Here is a 14,526-nt window from a genome sequence, read left to right on the forward strand (position 1 = left end):
TTATTGTTGTTGTTTTTGTTCTTAATGTTGTTGTTCTTCGCCCCCTTCCCCCCCAAAAAGACAACAATGATCTATTTTATATGACACTTTTTGACATCTCAAGGCACTTCACAATGTGGAGTGATGGCCTAGAGGTAACGCGTCTCCCTAGGAAGCAAGAGAATCTGAGCACGCTGGTTCGAATCACAGTTCAGCTGCCGATATTTTCTCCCCCTCCACTAGACCTTGAGTGGTGGTCTGGACGCTAGTCATTCAGATGAGACGATAAACCGAGGTCCCGTGTGCAGCATGCACCTAGCGCACGTAAAAGAACCCACGGCAACAAAAGGGTTGTTCCTGGCAAAATTCTGTAGAAAAATTCACATCGATAGGAAAAACAAATAAAACTGCATGCAGGAAAAAATACAAAAAAATGGGTGGCGCTGTAGTGTAGCGACGCGCTCTCCCTGGGGAGAGCAGCCCGAATTTCACACAGAGAAATCTGTTGTGATAAAAAGAAATACAAATACAAATAATCAAACATTGTATAACAGTCAGAATTAAAAGAAAATAGGGCCAGACACCAACCACACGTACATACATATTTTTATATGCCTGCTCATGTGCACACAGATGAAGAAAATAGGAGAAGTATGATTCATTGATTGTCTGCTTAAACCTGCATGTACTAATACTGAAATATTCTCTTTTACTTCAGGCACTGAAAGCTAGTGATCACTAGATTCAGCAGTAAAGATAACATACAGGATGAACACAACTCCAACACATTTATAAAAATTTTCTAGAGTGTCTGAATTTAGACCCATATAACCTGATTTTTTTTTTTTGACCAGAAAATGTGCTTGGCAACGTCAGGTTCCTGTGTGATATTTCCACAGGTATCTCCCTGTACATGTACTCCTTATCTTGGTCTGTGAGAAATAGCAGGACAGGTCAGGTCTGACACTGTGGAGAGTTCTGCTGTCCTGGAGTGGGGGTGTCTGTCTGTCTCCTGGTTGTCATGGCCAAGAGGGCTCTCACTCTCAGTATTCTTTTATGTTCATAGGATGCAACTTCCATGTTCACTTGTTTACATATATAAGTAGGCTTTTATGTGTATGACCATTTTCACCCTTCCATGTAGGCAGCCTTTCTCCATTTTTCAGGGGTGTGCTTGCTGTGTATGTTCTTGTTTCCATCACCCACAGAACACAGACATGGATTATGGGATGTGGAAATAACACATTTGATCTTAGAGCTTTTCCTCATCTTAGGTATTGGTGTCATAAAAAGGTGATTTACACAACACAGCACAACGCATCACACACACACAGACACAGACACAGACACACACACACACACACACACACACACACACACACATGATTAGTTTACAGCTAGCAACAATTGGGAGCAGAAAATAAGAGCATTGAAATCAGGAAATAACATGATGTCCAGTTTCCCTGAACTTAGGGTGGTGACTGTTTCAGATTCTGAACGACACCTTTCCAAAGCACACTTTCCTGATGAACGGTCTGATCCAGGGAGTCAAGGTGAGTGCACACATGTGCAGCCATGGCTCAGTGGTAAAATACATAATCAGAAAGTGAGTGTGCATTGGTTCAAGTCCCATGTTTGGACCCTGATTTTCCTGGATTTGTACTTTCCCCACCACTAAACCTTGAGTGGTGGTATGGGTGCTAGTCTTTCGGATAAGACAATAAACCGAAGTCCTGTGTGCGTGATTTTAGGGCATATAAATTTATGAAATAAATACATGGCAGTAGAAGCATCGTCTCTGGCAAAATTTTGAAGAAAAATCAACTTTCTTAGTAAAACAAATGCACATTCACTGATGCAGACAGAAGAAAAGAGCAGAAGGGAAAAATGAGTGGGGTTACACTGTAGCAAGGTGCTGCCCTTGGGGAGAGGGGCCCAATTTTCACTCAGAGAAATCTGGTGTGACAAAATGTAATACATTGCAATACAGTACAATACAGTACAATGTATTACAACATCATGGCTATTCACAATAAAAAAAATATTGAAAGTGTTTTGCAACATCTGTACATCCACAGCTTTCCAGCCTCTAGCTTCAATCATTGAAGTGGAGATAATTGCTGGTCAGATTTGATGCTGCAGTCTGTCAGGACTCAGTATTTGTCTGTTATTTATGAAGTAATGATGATAATAATAATAATAATGATTGTGAAGATGATGATGATTTATAAAGCCAGCTTTCACTCAGAGCTCACAAGATTATGTGCTACATAACCATAATTCATTTTTGTTTATGATCTTGCTTGTGATTAGTAATATTTGTATAATCATTTGCACTATTTAGTATTATATATAAGTGAAATATGTTTCACTAGATTATGTGCTGTATAAAAAATAATCATTTTTGTCATTGTTTTTAAAATTCTTTATTGAGATTAGTAATATTAATGGTATCACTTCATTATATGATATTGTCCCAGGAGCTGTCGTGGCAGAATGGGTTAGGTACAGTGGATATAGGAATTCACTGCCCCAAGGGTTGTAAAAGACATGGGACTTTCAGCCTATAACGATGACTGTCTGAGGGCATGCTATCTTTGGACCTTTAACATGAATAACGGTGACTTCCCAAGGGTGTGCTGTCTTTGGACCTTTAACATGAATAACGGTGACTTCCCAAGGGTGTGCTGTCTTTGGACCTTTAACATGAATAACGGTGACTGCCCAAGGGTGTGCTGTCTTTGGACCTTTAACATGAATAACGGTGACTGTCTCAGGACATGCTGTCTTCCGACCTTTAACGGTGACTGTCTCAGGGCATGCTGTCTTCCGACCTTTAACATAGATAACTGTGACTGTCTCAGGGCATGCTGTCTTCCGACCTTTAACGGTGACTGTCTCAGGGCATGCTGTCTTCCGACCTTTAACGGTGACTGTCTCAGGGCATGCTGTCTTCCGACCTTTAACGGTGACTGTCTCAGGGCATGCTGTCTTCCGACCTTTAACATAGATAACTGTGACTGTCTCAGGGCATGCTGTCTTCGGACCTTTAACGGTGACTGTCTCAGGGCATGCTGTCTTCGGACCTTTAACGGTGACTGTCTCAGGGCATGCTGTCTTTGGACCTTTAACATAGATAACTGTGACTGTCTCAGGGCATGCTGTCTTTCGACCTTTAACATAGATAACTGTGACTGTCTCAGGGCATGCTGTCTTCCGACCTTTAACGGTGACTGTCTCAGGGCATGCTGTCTTCGGACCTTTAACATAGATAACTGTGACTGTCTCAGGGCATGCTGTCTTTGGACCTTTAACATAGATAACTGTGACTGTCTCAGGGCATGCTGTCTTCCGACCTTTAACGGTGACTGTATCAGGGCATGCTGTCTTCCGACCTTTAACGGTGACTGTCTCAGGGCATGCTGTCTTCGGACCTTTAACATAGATAACTGTGACTGTCTCAGGGCATGCTGTCTTTGGACCTTTAACGTAGATAACTGTGACTGTCTCAGGGCATGCTGTCTTCCAACCTTTAACGGTGACTGTTTCAGGGCATGCTGTCTTCCGACCTTTAACATAGATAACTGTGACTGTCTCAGGGCATGCTGTCTTCCGACCTTTAACGGTGACTGTCTCAGGGCATGCTGTCTTCCGACCTTTAACATAGATAACTGTGACTGTCTCAGGGCATGCTGTCTTCCGACCTTTAACGGTGACTGTCTCAGGGCATGCTGTCTTCCGACCTTTAACGGTGACTGTCTCAGGGCATGCTGTCTTCGGACCTTTAACCTTTAACGGTGACTGTCTCAGGGCATGCTGTCTTCGGACCTTTAACCTTTAACGGTGACTGTCTCAGGGTAGGCTGTCTTCGGACTTTTAACCTTTAACGAATACTGTCCCAGGGTATGCTGTCTTTGGACCTTTAACCTTTAACCTGACTGTGTCAGGGCATGCTGTCTTTCCTGAGCGCCCCGCTGATCGGAGCACTGTCAGACGTGTGGGGACGCAAACCTTTCCTGCTGCTGACCGTCACCTTCACCTGTGCCCCCATCCCTCTCATGCTGCTCAGCGTCTGGTGAGTCCACACTGCACATTTCACCTATGACTGCCTGAAGTCTACCCGACTGCTGGGTCATTCTGGGCTTTTTGATGGCAAAGTTGACCCCCCTCACACCCGTGTTTGGAAGTTACCTTCTTCTGCGGGTTCAGTCAAACTGTTGGAAAAGGAAAGGGAAAGTTCTGGTCCAGTCTTTACCGACACCCCACCTCTTCAAGACAACTTTAGGGAAAGCAAAAGTGGGGTGTGTCTAACTTCATCTGTGCAGTTAGTGAAAGGGACATGAGTCAATCTGTATAGAATAAAATGCCCTGTTCCCCCTTCACTGGATGTTAATGTCAACTTGATAGGGAAGAGGGTCAACTCTAACAGGGCTAAACTTATCCCCAGTGTCAGTTCAAGTTAGCATAGAGTGACTCTATATCCATTTGGAGGGGAATAAAATCCAACTAGTCAGTTCTGATTGATTGAAGTTTACCCCCAGGGGTAGTTCCAGGCTGGTCCACCCAGACCCAGTGGCAAACTTGGGCTGGCCAGATTTGACCCATGGGTAAAAACCAGCAGGGGTAAGAGCAGCCTGCTTCGTCAAGCGTCCTGGGTTCCAGTCTCAACTGTGCCTGGTGTGTTGAGGGTGGAGTTTTTTCCCATCTCCTGGGTCAGCATGTGTGCTGATCTGCTTGTGCCTTGATCCCCTTTGTGTGCACACATGCCAAAGATCAAATATGCTTATGGATTAGTAACCTGTAATTCATGTCAGTGCAAATTGGGTTCTGGAAACACAGACATACCCAGCAAGCACACTCCTGAAAATGGAGTATGATTGCCTTAATAGCAGGGCAAAACCCCACTCCTGCATACAAGTCAGCGTGGGAATTCCACTCCATGAAATCAGAAAGGAAGTTAAACAACGGACATGGCAGGATATGATCAGCAATTGAGAGGTAATTTTTGATTCAAGGGAGTTGCGTTTTTTTTCTGCCTCTATAACTGTTTTGACATTGTAATTTTGTTTTTGTTTTTTGCAAACATCTGTGTTTGTTGATGATACAGCTTATTCAGTATTACTAAACATTCTTTTTGTAGCAATAATTGTAATCAGTTTTAGTCAGTGAACTGCACGGTGTACAAATTTCAGGGACCATCTTGGTGCTTCATTTAATCCGTATTGCATATCCAGGTGGGGTTGTTAGATGGTGGGGGTGCTGTTTTCTCGACCAAGTTTCCTGAGTTTGATCCTTGTTGCACCTGGTGGGTTAAGGGTGGAGATTTTTCCAGTCTCCCTGGTCAACATACATATGGACCTGCTGATGTCTGAACAGCCTTCATATGTATATGCATGCAGAAAATCAAATACGCATGTTAAAGATACTGTAATCCATGTGGGCATTCGGTGGGTTATGGAAACAAGAGCAAACCCCAGAAAGTGGAGTATGGTTGCCTACATGGCATGGTAAATAAACATGTTACATATCAATGTGAGTATATGGGTGTGTGTGACTGAAAACGTGAATGAATGACACAGGAAACAGATGATGAGTGCCCAATGGCAGCTGTTAATTGGCTCTACCCAAGTAGGCAGCCTGTTGTGCAAATGTTGTACAGCACTTTGAGTTTGGTCTCTAACTGAAGATAGGCACTAAATAAGTATTGATGTCTTCTTCTTCTTCTTCTTTGCGTTCGACAGCTACGCAGTCAGGGTCGAAGTCCGAGGGATGCCACAAACTCGGACGTCTGGTGAAGATCGGCTGCCGTCCCCCAGAGCTTGGTGTTGAGGTCAGCACCCCCAGGCCAGGACTGCTGCCGCATCTTCTCATACAGGGGGCAGTCTTGAAGAATATGGGATGGGGTCTGGTCAGCCTGGCCGCAATCACATAGGGATGTGGCTGCCACTCCAATCCTCTTCAGGTGTGCTTGGAGGCCGCAGTGTCCTGTGCGAAGGCGGTAGATGGTAGTCTGGTGTCTTCTCTCCAGTGTCCTGATGGGATCTTGGTGTGCCTGGTAGCCTCCGTTCAGGGTGACCCAGCCTCTTCGGAATCTGCTGCGGAAGAGAGTTTTTGCTTCCTCATATGTGGCAGGAATGGTTGGCTGTGTGAGCTGGCTTCCTTCCTTAGTGAGGTGGTCTGCACGCTCGTTGCCTTGGAGGCCAACATGTGCAGGCACCCACTGGAGGGTCATTGGGGCTGTTTTGTTAAGGGTTGTGAGGGAGGCCTTAAGGGACTGGATCAGTGGACCAGGATCAGGGGAGTCAAGGGCCTGGAGTGTGGACATGGAGTCAGTGAAGATTGAGATGCTGCCAAGGGGCTTTCCACAGGAGGAGAGGAATTCTGCTGCTGTTTTGATGGCCAGGACTTCAGCTCTGAAATTGGAGCAGAGCTTTCCTCCAGGGAGTGCAATGCTGCTGTGTTCTCCATCGGGAAATCTGACGTAGACACCACTGCCTCCGTTGTGTGTGGCTTCCTCCGCTGATCTGTCCGTGTATACATGGGTCCAGGAGCTGGATGGGTAAGACTCCTCTATCATGGCCAGAGTCAGGATCTTGAGAGTAGCTGGTTGCTGGTCTTTGGTGGTGATGCCAGGAACTCTGAGGCTGATGGTGGCCTCTATCTCTTGGTCAAGCCTCCAGTCAGGCAAGGCAAGGTCAGTGCAAGACTCCCCTTTTGCCGCCAGAACATCGCTGTGCTGTGCTCTGAGTGCTTTATAGTGGTGATTGAGGCTCTGACGTTTGAGACGGTTCTTAGTGGGCTGCTCCAGTCTGTGGTGTAGGTGATGTGAGGGCAGTCTTCTGAGCTTCTCTCCCTGCATCAGGACTTTCAGGTTGTGTCTTCTCTCCAGGGGCTCAGTGTTAGCAGTTTTCTCCATGTCATGGATCGTCGTGGACCTCATGGCTCCAAGTATGAGGCGTAGTCCCATATTTTGGACTTTGTCGAGCTGGCTCTTGTTGGTCTTGGAGGCTGTGCCCCACGAGGTTGAGGCGTACTCCATGGTGGGTCTGACTGCTCCCATGTAGACCCTGGCGAGAAGCCTGCTGTCTGCTCCCCAAGTCGTCCCGGCCAGCTTCTTCAGCAGGGCTAGCTTGCGGATGCCTCTCCTCTCCATCTCCTCAATCTGGGGCCTCCAGGTCAGGCGGGTGTCCAACCTGACACCAAGGAATGTTGGTATATCCGTCTGGGGCAAGACCTGTCCCTGGAGCTTCAGCTTGACTTGCTCGGCGGTGGGGAGAGAGAAAAGTATTGCGTTGTTTTTTGTGGTGGTGAGCTCAAGACCCCAGTCTTCTGTCCATGTAGCGATATTGCTGACGACTTCCTGAAGCCGGTAGGAGGCCGTGCTGGTGTGTTCAGCGGATGTCCATACTGCCAGGTCGTCTGCGTGCAGACTGTTGGAGACGTGCTTCGTGATGTTGTCTCTGATGTCGTTGATATACAACAGGAACAATTTTGGGGAAAGCACTCCTCCCTGGGGGACACCCTCACGTAGCTTGACCTTTCTGCTGTGGAAGCCGTCTAGTTTGACCCTTGCGGTCCTGCCGAAGAGGTAGTGTTGGATCCACATGTACATCTTGCTACGTACGCCGGCTTGGAGAAGTTTCAGGATGAGGCCCTCCTTCCACACTTTGTCAAACGCTCTCGACAGGTCAAAAAACACGGCCAGTGTCTTCTTCTTCTCCTGAAAAGAGTTTTCGATGTCCTGGACAAGGAGGGCTAGTTGATCTTCTGTGTTTCGGAATTTTCTGTAGCCGGTCTGGGTAGGTGAAAGGATGTTCTGTGTTTCCAGGAGGAAGGTGAGGTGGCGGTTGACCATCCTTTCCAGCAGCTTGCCGACACAGCTCAGAAGGCTGATTGGTCTGTAGCTGTGGGGGTCCTTCTTGTTCTTTCCCTTCTTTGGGATCGGGATGATCTCTGCCTCTTTCCAGATGGAAGGCACAACTCCTGCTGTCCAGCTGTAATTGAAGATCTGAAGCAGCACTGTTCTGGATGCTGGTCCCAGGTGCTTCAGCATGTCGCCAGTGACACCATCAGGCCCCGGAGCTTTCTTGGGCTTCAGCTTGCGGATGCCTTGTTTCAGCTCCTTCATGGTTAATGGTTCGCTCATACACCTGTCATCTATGCCATGTGGGTCTGATGTCATGAGTTTTGTGGTTTCCTCTCGTACCTCCTTGATGCGCTGTCTGGACATGTGGATCGCACTCTCCTCTTGGTATAGTTTCGCAAAGGTGTTGGCTGCGGCCTTTTCTTTTTTGATGTCATATCATATCATATTGGGCATCACTGCTCAGTTCAGTCTGCTCAAGTGGCCAGTGGCAGCTGCATCATTTATCTGTGTAGAAAACAAGAGTAGTCAGTGGAAAGTGGAAAACTGTTTTGTTTTTTCTAAACAGTGGTATGTTGGGAATGAGGTGTTATGCAAGATAGCACTGTCATCCGATAACTGATCACATCACAAATGAGGTGTTATGCAAGATACCACTGTCATCAGATAACTGATCACATCACCAATGAGATGTTACGCAAGATACCACTGTCATCCGATAACTGATCACATCACCAATGAGATGTTATGCAAGATACCACTGTCATCCGATAACTGATCACATCACCAATGAGATGTTACGCAAGATACCACTGTCATCCGATAACTGATCACATCACCAATGAGGTGTTATGCAAGATACCACTGTCATCCGGTAACTGATCACATCACCAATGAACAAGTGCACCAAACTATCAAGCAGCACACTGGACCATTTGAAGGTCTGCTGACGTCAGTTAGGAAAAGAAAGCTATGCCGGCATGGCCATGTAAGAGATCCAGTGGCCTTGCTGAAACAACCCTCCAAGGAATTGATAGGGAACAGAGATGGAGGGGAAGACTGAAAAGACAACAAACTGACAACATTGCGGAATGGACAGGAAAACCATTTGTGGAGACACAGGCTTTGACACACAACTGACAGACTTGGAGGAATATGGTGAACAGTTCCTTTATGTGTTGCCCCCACAACTCTTCACAGAGCTGGGGGAGAAGAAGAAGAATCAGCTTCCTACAGCATTGCAAATTGATGATCTTGTTAATTGATTTTTTTGATTGATTATGCAACTGTAATTCTTCCAGAATATCATTATAATGTTTTTTTCCTGACAGTTTCAAAAGAATATTCTCATTTTTGTCATTATTATGATTCATTTGTTTCTTTTAACTCACTCAGTACGGCCAGTCCTCTCTTCTCCTCTACACAGACCCCTCGGATGTCCAGTGGGTGTCTGAATGACCCAACCTTTAGCTTCCGTCGTAAGAATTGTGGTATTCTTTTTCCAACATTCACCTCTTCAGTATAAGAGCCTTCCTCTTGCACTATTTTGATGATGGTAATTGGGGTGGAACACTGTTAACGTCGTCTCTTTCGCCGTTCGTATGGAGAGAGTTAACATCAAACTGTGTAGGCAGAGAAAAAGTGTAGGTCAAGGGAAGTAACTCATTGTTTTGTCAGCTGCAGAAAAAGTGGCTTTTTGAAAAGGATTTTCAACTGGATTATTGTCACAGAAAAATTTGAGCATTCATCACAGGTTACTGTTAAAACCCAGTACTTCTTCTTTATGATTTGAAAAAATGTCCTTTATTAATTATGATGATAATATATGAGGACTTTATTTAATATGGCATAAACTCATATAATGGGCTGTTAGCACGTCACATGAAACAATACCTGTACAATAGTGCATAATAGCATACAACAGCACATGAGGACATGAAAGAGAAAAACAAAATCTATATATACCAAGATAATACTACATATGTAGATATAAATAATCACACAAAAAAGCACAAAATATTGCATACACACATGCACACACAAGGAACACGCACATGTGCGTGCATACACACAGTAAACACCCACCCACAAGCACACGCACTGCATGAAGACTTCAGTAAGGAGGCTAGTGGGATACTTGCTTCTGTGTATTAAGTACTTGCTTGCATGTAATTACTGGCTTGTGTGTATTTAGCTTTATGCATGTAGCTTTTTATCTTTTGGTCCCACCAACCATTGTCATGATGTGTGTGTGTGTTTGCAGGTGGTACTTTGCGATGCTGTCTATATCAGGAATCTTCTCCGTCACCTTCAGTGTGGTGTTTGCCTTTGTGGCGGATGTGACCACAGAGGAGGACCGCAGTGCTGCCTATGGACTGGTAAGGTTCCCTGATAAACTGCATGATACCTGAAAGATTTAAGATAATGGCATTAACAAACCTTATGACAAGTCAAGTGTTAAAGATAATGACATTAACAAATCTTACGACATGTCAAGCGTTTAAGATAATGGCATAAACAAACCTTGCAACACGTCAAGTGTTAAAGATAATGGCCTTAACAAATCTTATGACATGTTAAGGGTTTCAGATAATGGCATTAACAAACCTTATGACACGTCAAGTGTTAAAGATAATGGCATTTACAAATCTTACAACATGTCAAGGGTTTAAGATATGGCATTGATGCCGGCTGTTCAGATTCCACTGCATTTTGTTTTGGCCAGTCACAATTTATTCTGATGTTACGCCAGCATCAGAAATGTTGCGATGAGTTTGTCTTTGGCTAGTTGGGGTCTTCTGCATGCTTTCTTGTTGTACTGTAAACTTAAGGAAGCCATACTCCCATTTGGGGGGAATACAACTTGATCTGATTTCAGTTCCTTTCAAAGGTAACAGAAATGGCCACTTTGTGTTTAGCTGGTTTGTAAGCAACATGACTTGATATTGACACAGCGGTACTGATGATCTTGAGTAATGTCATCCTGCTAGTCATTAGGATGAAAGATAAACTGGGGTCCCGTGTGTAGCGTGCATGCACCTAGCGTACATAAAAAAACCTTCAGCAACAAAAGGGTTGGTCCTGGCAACATTCTGTAGAAAAATCCACTTAGATAGGAAAACAAACACACCAAGCAAAAAAAAAAAAAAAGAAAAGAAGAAAAAAAAAAGAGGGCTACACTATAAGCAATCTGGAGAACCGCCTGATTTTCACATAGTCGGTTGTGACAAAGAGTAATACAATACAATACAATATAGTACAGTACAGCGCAGTGCAGTTCAGTACAATAGAATACAATGCAAAACAAAACAATACAACACAATAAACTACAATACAGTATGGTAAATTCTGGTGTCTAGATGTGAATGGGTACCTGACTTTGGTTGAGGAAGGTTAGAACGGCAAAAGGAGAGGAGGATTGGGTCCAGACTTCCAATACCAAGCCCGATACACAGTGGATATGAATCCACTGCCACAATGGCCGTTAAAGGCTATGGGACCTTTGACATTGAACAGTACAATACAACACTGTACATTATGCAGTACAATACAGTATAATACAGTACAACACAGTATTACAATCCAATTCAATCCAACAGAATGTAATGCAACACAATACAGTGCAACACAGTACAATACTATATAACTTGATAAACGGCATAATATGACAAGACACAGCACTGTACTGCTCTGCACTGCACTGCACTGCACTGCACTACATTACACTATACTATACTAGTAACACTACACTACACTACACTACACTACACTAAAGTGCAGTACAATGCAATACAACGCAACACAATACAAGACAATGCAATACAGTACAATAAAGTACAGTTCAGCACAGTAGATTACAATACAACTCAATACAAGAGAACACAGCAAAACACAACACAATACCTTACAACATAACACAACACAACACAGCACAACACAACACAACACAATATACAATGGTGTGTGTCTATCGAGATCGATGATGACCATCGTTGTCATCCAGCTGGGGGATGAGGGGAGGGTGGTGGGGGGGGTGGATGCTCATGAATCTATCTGTGAGTGCACAGATGGCTGAATAGTCCAATCTGCGCACGAAATGTTCGCTGACAGTTGGGGCAGACAAAGACAGGCATATCATTGTCAGGGAGCTTGTTTGCCCGTGACTTTCTGGCCTGCCTCTTCTGAACAGCTGCAGCAGTCCTGTTGGCCTCGCACAACTTGGCGCCTTTGTGCACAGCAGCGCGCCATTTGTCACGGTCCACTGCAGATTCCTCCCAGGAGTCGGGGTTGATATCAAACGCTTTTCAGAGTATCTCTGAAGCGCTTCTTCTGACCTCCGTGTGATCTCTTCCCTTGTTGCAGCTCGCCATAGAAGAGCCTTTTGGGCAGCCGATGGTCTGGCATGCACGCCATGTGTCCAGCCCAGCAAAAGTGGGACTGCATCAGGATGGTGAAGATGCTGGGAAGGGTAGCTTTTGCAAGCACCTCCATGGCTGGGGTCCTGTCTTGCCACTTGATGTTCAGTAGCTTCCTGAGGCATGTTGTGTGGAAGTGGTTCAGCTTCTTGGCGTGTCGTTAGTACACTGTCCAAGTTTCGCAGGCGTACAGTAGTGTGGGGAGAACTACTGCTCTGTAGACCTTTAGCTTGGACTCAAGACCAATGCCTCTTCTGTTCCAGACATTTGCATAGAGTCTACCAAAGGTTGCGCTTGCTCTTGCAATCCTGACATTCACTTCATCGTCGATGGTCGCATTTCATGACAGTGTGCTGCCAAGGTATGTGAACCGCTCCACCGCACTGAGTCTCTGACCGTTGACTGTGATGTTGGGCTCAACGGTTTCCCTGGGGCTGGCTGATGGAGAACTTCAGTTTTCCTCGTGCTGATGGTAAGGCCGAAATTCCTGCTGGCAGTGGCAAACTTGTCAACGCTGAGTTGCGTGTCAGCTTCAGATCCAGCGTTGAGGGCACAATCATCAGCAAACAAAAAGTCTCTGATGATATCTGTCATGACCTTCGTTTTTGCTTGAAGCCTTCTGAGGTTAAACAGCTTGCCATCTGTTTGGTACTTCAGGCTGATTCCAACATCGCCATCTCTGAAGGCATCAGTAAGCATTGCAGAGAACATGAGGCTGAACAGTGTTGGAGCCAGGACGCAGCCTTGCTTGACACCATTTGTGACAGGAAAAGGAGCAGATGTTTCGCCATTGTCCTGGACTCGAGCCTGCATGCCTTCACGGAATTGGCTGACCAAGGAAATAAATTTCCGAGGGCATCCATACTTGGCCATGATCTTCCACAGTCCCTCTCTACTCACGGTGTCGAAGGCCTTAGTGAGGTTGACATAGGTGGAGAACAGATCAGCATTTTGCTCCTGACATTTCTCTTGCAGCTGCCTTGCAGCAAACACCATGTCGGTGGTTCCGCGCTCTTTCCGGAATCCACATTGGCTCTCAGGCAAATGACCTTGGTCAAGGTGTGCTGTGAGGTGGTTTAGTAGGATCCTGGCAAGTATCTTGCCTGTGATGGAGAGCAAGGAAATGCCCTGATGGTTATCACAGGCTTGCCGGTTCCCCTTTCATTTGTACAAGTGAATGATAGATGCATCTTTGAAATCCTGGGGGATCGTCTCTTCTTTCCACATGAGTGAGTACAGCTGATGGAGCTTCTCAGTCAGCACAGTGCCTCCATCCTTGTAGACCTCTGCTGGTATGGAGTCTGAGCCAGGTGCTTTGCCACTGGATAGCAGACGGATTGCTTTCTGGGTCTCAAGAAGTGTTGGCGGATCGTCCAGTGCTTCATTGATGGGGACTTGTGGGAGATGGTCTATGGCTTCATCATTTATGGAGGAAGGGCGATTTAAGACATTGTTGAAGTGCTCAGCCCAGTGTTCAAGAATTTTCTCCTTCTCGGTGATCAAGGTATTCCCATCTGCACTGAGGAGGGGGGATGATCCTGAGGATGTGAGGCCGTAGACTTCTTTTAAGGCATCATAGAACCTCTTCATATCGTGCCTGTCAGCATATCCCGGGATCTCATCAGCTTTGTCACTCAGCCACTTATCCTGCATCTGATGTAACTTTTGTGAACAGTTCTGCATATGGCATTGTACGCATCCTTTTTTGATGTGGACTTTGGGTTGCTCAGGTACACTTGATGCAGACGGTGTTCCTCATCCAGAAGCTGCTTGATTTCATCACAGTTTTCATCAAACCAGTCTTTGTGCTTTCTGGTCATGGGTCCCAGGGTCTCTGAAGCTGTACTATAGATCAGCTCGCGCAGGGTCCTCCAGTCAGACTCCACATTCTGGTTGTCCAGAGAGGTGGATTCCAGACGATCTTCCAGCAGCTCCACAAAGGTCTGTTTGATGGTGATGTTTTTCAGCTTAGCGATGTTGAGCCGTTTTGGAGCCTTCTGGCCTTGGGGGCTTCTCTTGGGTTGGATTCGAATATTCAGCTTCAAGACTACAAGGTGATGGTCTGTCTAACACTCGGCGCCGCACATGGTCTTTGTCACATGTACACCTTGCCTATCCCTTTTCCTGACGATGACGTAATCGATGAGATGCCAATGCTTTGAGCAAGGGTGCATCCATGACGTCCTGTTACGGGTAGGGAGGCAGAAAACTGTTGGTTATCAGCAGTTCGTGCTCTGAACAGGTCTGAAGCAAAAGCAATCCATTTGG

The 14,526-nt window shown here is 45.6% G+C and overlaps 1 protein-coding gene across 1 annotated transcript in view; it reads left to right on the forward strand.

Annotated features, from left to right (window-relative positions):
* LOC143294901 (hippocampus abundant transcript 1 protein-like) overlaps nt 1-14,526 on the forward strand; it is a 41,258-nt gene that overhangs the window by 8,768 nt on the left and 17,964 nt on the right. The window contains exons 3-5 of the mRNA XM_076606418.1: nt 1,470-1,532; nt 3,927-4,054; nt 10,107-10,221. Coding sequence (XP_076462533.1) covers nt 1,470-1,532; nt 3,927-4,054; nt 10,107-10,221 — 306 coding nt within the window. The remainder of the gene's footprint in view (nt 1-1,469; nt 1,533-3,926; nt 4,055-10,106; nt 10,222-14,526) is intronic.

This window comes from Babylonia areolata, chromosome 20, assembly GCF_041734735.1.
Source record: "Babylonia areolata isolate BAREFJ2019XMU chromosome 20, ASM4173473v1, whole genome shotgun sequence".
Lineage (NCBI taxonomy): Eukaryota > Metazoa > Mollusca > Gastropoda > Neogastropoda > Buccinidae > Babylonia > Babylonia areolata.